This window comes from Hyposmocoma kahamanoa, unplaced genomic scaffold (genome assembly GCF_003589595.1).
Source record: "Hyposmocoma kahamanoa isolate Upper Pololo Valley unplaced genomic scaffold, ASM358959v1 66, whole genome shotgun sequence".
Classification (NCBI taxonomy): Eukaryota; Metazoa; Arthropoda; class Insecta; order Lepidoptera; family Cosmopterigidae; genus Hyposmocoma; species Hyposmocoma kahamanoa.
Window position 1 is genome coordinate 9,455,293 of NW_020653854.1, and position 7,305 is coordinate 9,462,597.

A 7,305-nucleotide genomic window follows, 5' to 3' on the forward strand; every position below is an offset into this window, starting at 1 on the left:
ACTTGAAGTTGGTAACTTGCCAGTTGTATTTGTATCGATAATAGAAACCACTTTTTCACTTATTCATACTTGTTCTACTGTTTTACGTAGCACAGGATATGGACATGACTCAGCAGCTAGCGAGTTGCTCGGTTTTTATAAAACAAGGTGTCCAAGACATCAGTCTATCATAAAGGTATCTTATAGAACATATAATTTATTTGATGTTATCATGTCCCAATATAACAATTTAAAACAAACTTTAAAAAAATACAACCAACTTCAAAAACCACTAAAAGTCACTACACTAAAAAGCGAAAAATAACAAAATAGATATTTAATCCAAACGACAACAATCCACGTAATTCTTTTTATTTATTTTTGTCTTAATTCGTTTTGTACACAGCATAGTTATAACTTATTAATCAATCTATCTATATTTATAATATATCTGCTGGATACAAGGCTCACCTTATGCATGTTAATTTTCTCGGTCCTATGCCGCACACATCCAGCCGCTCCTACTCACCTTTCTCAGGTAGTCTGTCCATCTTGCCACAGGGCGTCCTATACTACATTTGCTTATTAAGTCGCCACTCTAGAACAAGAGAGCTAAAAGAATATAAATAAACACGATATATTGTCCACATTGGGGTGCACAGCACGCAAGGAATCTCCTCGCACAATGTACCATTATACTTTTCAGTGCATCTGACGCACTCTAAACAATAATCGGCGGGAACTTATGGTTATTGGCAAATCCTTTTTCCACGATGGCAAACATTACAGTGTATGCCATTGGCTTGATATGAAGTACGGCGTCAATTCTTAAGAAAAATAATAAAATGACATTTTTTTTCCGAAAGAAATGCGTCTACACTGTAAAATTCATTACCTAATAAAAGTAGTTTTAGTTGGGCATTAGACATTTATTTTAGACAATTACAAGAGACGTCCGTCTCCTTGTCTTTACATTGGTTAATAGAATCTGGATCCTATTACTCGACACTTTTCCTTTGCAACTTAAGTACGATGGGCAACGGATTTTAGTTTTCCCGCGTTTCGCAATACTCGGCCTTCGCCTATACATCACTCGTGTTTACATTTTGACGTGCGTGTATATATATATAAACTGTAAGCCATATACTTACTTTGATAACTTTAGAAACACTTTGTGAAAGAACATCGCTGTATGACATTCAAACGCATCACGTGTGCTCGTCTTCTGGAAGATCCACATTACCAATACGTTCACACAACATTCAGTCTCCAGACCGCCTGCTATCGGTGGGGGTTCTAGCTTCTTTTCGATGTCCATAGTCAGTTTCATAAGTTACTTGATGTTTTCATTGTATATTCCTACTTGTAAAATTCAGTTATAATCCGGTTGTCGGTTGCATTGTATATTTTTATCAACAAGCGTTGTATTAATCCAATGCCACTAGGCTACAACTACTACTGTTATTCTTAGTTTTATGATTCTTTAATTTTGTTGTTAGTTTATGATTTTTAGTATTTGTTTTCGTCGCCTACGCTGTTTAAATTTGACCTTGTGAATTATATAATAATACTTGTGTGAAAAGATCGAACGCTAATGTCGAATTATGACTTATCACATATTTTTTAATGGCGGGATCTTATTGATTCTTTCAATGAACAATACGCCAACTTTTTTTTTGGTCATTTTCTTTTATTTTTGTAAACAGTCATATTTATTTACTAATATTATGCTCCCCGAATTTGTGCAAAGAAACAAAAAACAAAATTGGAAAAAACCAAATTTTGTGAAAAAAAAATACAAAATGAAAACAGAGCAGGTCCAAAATTAAGTTGGTGTAGTGTTCAGTGGAGGTATAGTTGTGTAATGCTGTTTTATGACAGTACATATATAAGCTTATAGTGAAAAATAGGGTGGTTTGGCATTAATATTAGACATAAGTGGTAGATGACTTTATCATCTTAGTTAGCCATGATCACAGGACCTGTAAAAGGCCCGAAACGTTGATTTGTTTGAAAAAATAAATATACGCGATTTATATCTAAAAAATAGTTCATTTCCATTGTGTACAAATCGCGAAAACCTAAGAACTCGATATTTATCATGTATACTAGTTATGCCTGTAGGTACGGACGGCAGCATATCATGCTACACATTGACGGATCTTGTTTCGTTGCTCTGGAGGCGGATATTGGAACAAAAATGTATAGTTTGATGTACTGTTGACCGTACCTTAATTCAAGTCGTTAATCTGTGAGCGAATGTGTTATGAATGAATGCAGACACAAAATAAAATCAGATATAATTATTGATATATTTTATTTAAATATCTCTATAAATAATTACAATCTATTTAACAACACTCGTTCATTCTCATTTAATACTAAAAGGTCATTCACGACAGCAGAAGTTTTTACATACAGAGACCTTCACAAGATTTTCGTAGTTTTAAAATGGAGTGAAAATCTTATTCAATTTCCTTGTAAAACCAAGGAATAACAAATTATCTACTTGTTCCGAAACTCCATGAGATTTCGAATATCAGTCAAGTAACATTGAGTCACTAATTTAAATACTAACTGAAGTTATATGTGTCTGGGAGTTTATACTTCGTACACAGTGCCGAATCTGAATCCCGATGATTTTGGTTTTGAGAACAAATTTGTCGCAGTTTTGATAATGCTGATAAGTGGCCTAAAGGTTGAAGCTTCGGTTGTTTCCGTTTTGTAAAAGGTAGAAGGTTGCTGGTATTGGTATTGATACTGGTTTTCGTATTGGTTGTAATAATGATTGTTGAATTGGTAGTTGTAGTCGGTGTTGCTGTCGGGGATGACATTTGAGATGTAGCTGTTGTCAGATTGGTAGCTCGTGCTGGCCGTATAGCTGGCTGTAGCCGCTGTAAAGGTGATAGACAACCAATTAGTTAAATATTTTGTTATTGCACTGTGTCAGACCATGATACTAAATTTCAGAATTGTAAAAGATTTTCCACATAAAATATTGTTGAATAAACTGAGAGAGAACAATATTATGGCTGGTTTAGTCGGTTATGCGATCTGAGAACAAGTTAAACGTGATAATTAATGAAAATTATTAAAAATTACAAATCGGTACTTACAGCAAAGACCAGAATATTTTCTGGATTCGGAGAGGCCATAGTTGCTGCAAGAGGGATGACCCTTTTCGTAAGGGCTTGAACCGATCACATTTCCACCAGGCCCATAGTTGCAGACATACAGCTTTGTGTAGCCTCGAGAAGGATCGTAGTAGAAGGTGAATCCGCAACCGACATGGGACGTCTCACCCCAAATCAACTGCGTAATGTAAACAAATTCATAAATATAATGCTATTACTGCTTGGAAAAAGAAAAGTAAAGTAACAACAATATTACGTCTAAAAAGCTACGACGATTTTAGTACTATTGAACAAAACATGCAAAATGTGGCGTTAAAAATGGAAATGCTACGTGTAATTGTAAAGATTTTTACCTGAGAGTAGTGTCCAGTGCCATGTCCGCCAGAAATAGGCTTGAAGTAGTAGATGCGGACTTCATCGAACCAAGCGTTGATTTGCTTTATGAAGTCAGGTTCCGAATCTTCAGCCGAAGTTGGAGGACGAGTGGTCCAGGTGGCCGCCAAGTTCTGTCCTACTGGCCAGCGCCCGACTTCGCGTTGAGACGCCCTGTCGTGAGCCGGGGTGCATTGATCAGCCCAACGTTGAGCTGTAGCAGCTAATTCCTCGTCCCATACCTTTAAGGCAGAAAAAAACACTATTGTAAAACTATTCAAATAACTATTTGCAATCATCTTCATTATAATAATCCTTAAATAATACCTATAATAATCCTTAAATATATAATCCTTAATATACAAATGAAGATGATTGCATTGCTCATGAAAGTTACCTTGTGATTCCCTGAACTACTTTCTTTACCAAAAGAGGGACAGTAGACTTATACGACGTCCATGGCTCCATATGTTATGACCGGTTATTATTTAATAAATCATAGGCTTATTCAGTTGCTTAAGTAATATGGCATTGAAATTTAAAATTTACATAAATTTTAACTTCTACATCGTTTATTTAAAAACTGTGACTTTATATTATTCCATAGTTTAAAAGTTCACACTTTGCTACCTGATTAATTTGACTAATGTCACGACAAACTAATTTATCTTGCTTTGAAATTATTAAAACATGATGCAATAAATTTTACGGAAGGACGTAGCAATTAAGTTTATAATGAGACTGATTTAATATAGATCTTCGAACAGCATGTTGATGACTGTGTTAGTATAAAATACCGTGTTCCTTTTTTATGTGATTGCAAATACATTGGGAATTTCTGACAATGCATCGAACACAGACTCTTAAGTCTTAACAAAGTATAATTTTTCAGATAATTAATAAACAACTAAATTATTTTATTAAGTAGCTCCTTGGGAAAGAGTTCGTCCAGGGAGGTACTGCCACCCTATCTATTTCTGCCGCCAAGCAGTAATTCCAAATTCGTCTGCCGTTCCAGTTTTGAAGGTTAAGGGTCCTGGTGAAATGACAGGCATGGTACTTGTCAACCTATATCTCAGGGTGACGGGCGCAATGTCCCGCAGATCTTTGCGCATTAAAGTTCTGTAGCTGCTATGTATAGACGTGTCGCTTACTACCATGCCAACGACTCGTTTGTCCCGTGACTTGGTATCATAAAAAAAAACTTTTTTCACTGAGCAGGTATTACTTACCATTTCCAACATATTTGCTGCCGGAGGTTGACTGGAGACCTGTCCCAAGGCAACAGACTGTCTGAGACGATTGTGTGCATCCACGATAGCTTGTTTGTCATACGCTGTCAATCCTCCAGATCCTATAACAAAAAAAAAATCATTACATCTTGAAGATTTCAACTTTAATGTAAAAGTAATAAAATAGATGGATATAAATGGCCCTGTCAAGAGCCCTGTCAAGAGTATATTAGCATTTGTCTACGTGTGATTTCATAATCCATCGAATTTATCTGATTTATTACACTGGTGCGTGCTATACAGGTGTCTGTTAATAAAATTTTACGATCTTGCTACATAAGGGTATGCAAATGTTGTCATCAATTTAAGGTAAAACTTGTCCACAAAATCTAGACTGGTTGGCGGCGATCGAATTTATTGACATTATGAGTTGAAATTACTGTTTATCAAATCAATATTTGTATCCATTTTTCGGACAGATTTTCAAATCAATAAATTATTATTGTAGTTCGTCCTCTGTCGATGCCACCCGTGAATGTTATGAAGAAAGAAATATTGTATTTTACTTAAATACAATCTAGTAAAGTTTACATATTTTTTATACGGTCTTATATTGTTAAAATTTTAGAGCAACCTAGTGAATGAGCTTAAAAAGAATCCAACTTAAGCTTATTAATTTACGCTTATTAAAAGTTAATTAAATTTAAAAGAATTTAAAAATAAATAACCTAGTAAAGTTTTTGACTTAAGATTTTGTTGATATTTAAAAAATAGAGCAAAAAAATTTTTAAAAACAGTAAGGATCGCATAAACTTTGAATAAGTTGTAAAATATATGATTTATTAATTAGATACTGAATATTTTTGAAAAACTTACTCATCACAGTTTTTCCATAGCCGCGGCCTTCTGTTGCAGCCAGGAGTACTCCCAAAACAAACAACACTAAGGACATCATATTGTACTTTATGTTTTCACAGCACTTTAACTGAAATTAACACGATGAAGTTGAGATTCGTAACTAAAGTTATGTTCACTTATAATTTACGAAACGTCGAACTTGAGTTATTGCCGGTGATCCGTCACACTATGTGCGGCGCGCTCAACAGGCTTTAGCTATCTGTGCGCGAATTAACTTCGAGCACGCTTAAGTACCCGTGGCCGCGTTACCATGGAGACGGAGCGTCGCCGGCCGCCCGCTGCGTCTGCGCATCGCGCCCTACCGCACGCGACTTGCGACTCATGCACACCACACCATATAACACTCTTTTGCCCTATCAATTATAATATCACCCAAAATAAATTCCCCGACATCAATCTCAGCATATCGGCTATTCTCTTCCAGACAATTATTTATAACACCAATTCTGTCAATATTTACGACCGCATCAACAGTACTTCTAGAGGCATCGACCGTGTAGAGTCTTCAGTTACGAAACGAAGAAAGGTTCAAGGAACATCGACCGGCCACTTTTTATCTGTTGTAATAATTTAAAACTCATTATGCTGCACCCGGTGGTTGTCAATGAAATCCAGTTCTTGTGATGTGTCCCAGCCGAACGTGGAAATATGTTGACAGATATTGGTCGGGACGGAAGTGGTCTTTAAGTGAAATTATAGGCAGCTAAAAAACAAGGAAAGAATAAGTAATATGTAATCACCCTTTTTTGTGTCAAAGGTTTCTCAAGCTTTTGAAAAGGATAAGGTTAACATTGAAATATCTATGTGACATTTAAGTCTGTGGTGGTCGGTATCAGGAAATTTGTGGAGATGGTTTACTTGACACTTTGATGATATTAATCATGTCGTTAATCTTATTTTGATCGATGGTTTTGATTGAAATTCGATACATGCATTTTCTCCTTAAAAAAGGTGTATAATTAAGGCTGTCCATTTTCATTACGTTCATTATTTTTATTTAATAAATTAGCGTACGTATTAGCATCCAAACAAAGCTCGAAAAGTCAAATCGATTATTCCTTACGCTAATCGGTTGCTGATTGGTAAGTAAATATTTTAAGGACAAAGAATAATACGAATCATAATGTACTCTTAATAGGTAAGTAGGTAACTTAGAGATCCGTTTTATTTGCTCAATATTTCTATCATGGTCGACTGAAATGTGCAATGACGTTTGCCCTATATTTTTTATTTACTTATAAATTTATTAGCAAATAAAATTTGTTAACAAACCTCTATCAAGATCTTAAATTTTTGATAGACCTCGGTGAAATACACTCTGTAGGGCAGAATGGGAAATATTGTCATACAAGTGGATACAAACAACTTGTTTTAAAAACATCCTATAAAAATCCGAAGAAGGGCTCTGTGAAAAAGATTTTTTATATAATTGTAAAAGATTCTATACAGAGTTAACAAGAAATGTCAAACATAAAAACACAGTGTAAACAGTTGCCCAAATATACTGGAACTGGCATCAGACTAAAAAGAAAATACAGTCTTTTAACATAATTTTTGAACTGAATTACCAATGGAGCCTCCAAAGCAAAAGAAAAACGTTAATGATGATAAAATATTGACAAAACGATAGGTGACAACTAGATCGTTACTAAATCCGGTTTACCACCTGA

General features: G+C 35.1%; 1 protein-coding gene across 1 annotated transcript; it reads right to left on the minus strand.

The window, feature by feature from the left end:
* Positions 1-2,385: 2,385 nt before the first annotated feature.
* LOC113231744 (cysteine-rich venom protein TEL1-like) lies at positions 2,386-7,042 on the minus strand. Its single transcript, XM_026466243.1, has 6 exons — positions 6,908-7,042; positions 5,594-5,702; positions 4,718-4,839; positions 3,467-3,727; positions 3,096-3,291; positions 2,386-2,873 (listed from the first exon to the last, which is right to left on the minus strand). The coding sequence occupies exons 1-6, from the start codon at positions 6,980-6,982 to the stop codon at positions 2,581-2,583; spliced, it is 1,056 nt and encodes a 351-aa protein (XP_026322028.1). The 5' UTR covers positions 6,983-7,042; the 3' UTR covers positions 2,386-2,580.
* Positions 7,043-7,305: the final 263 nt, after the last annotated feature.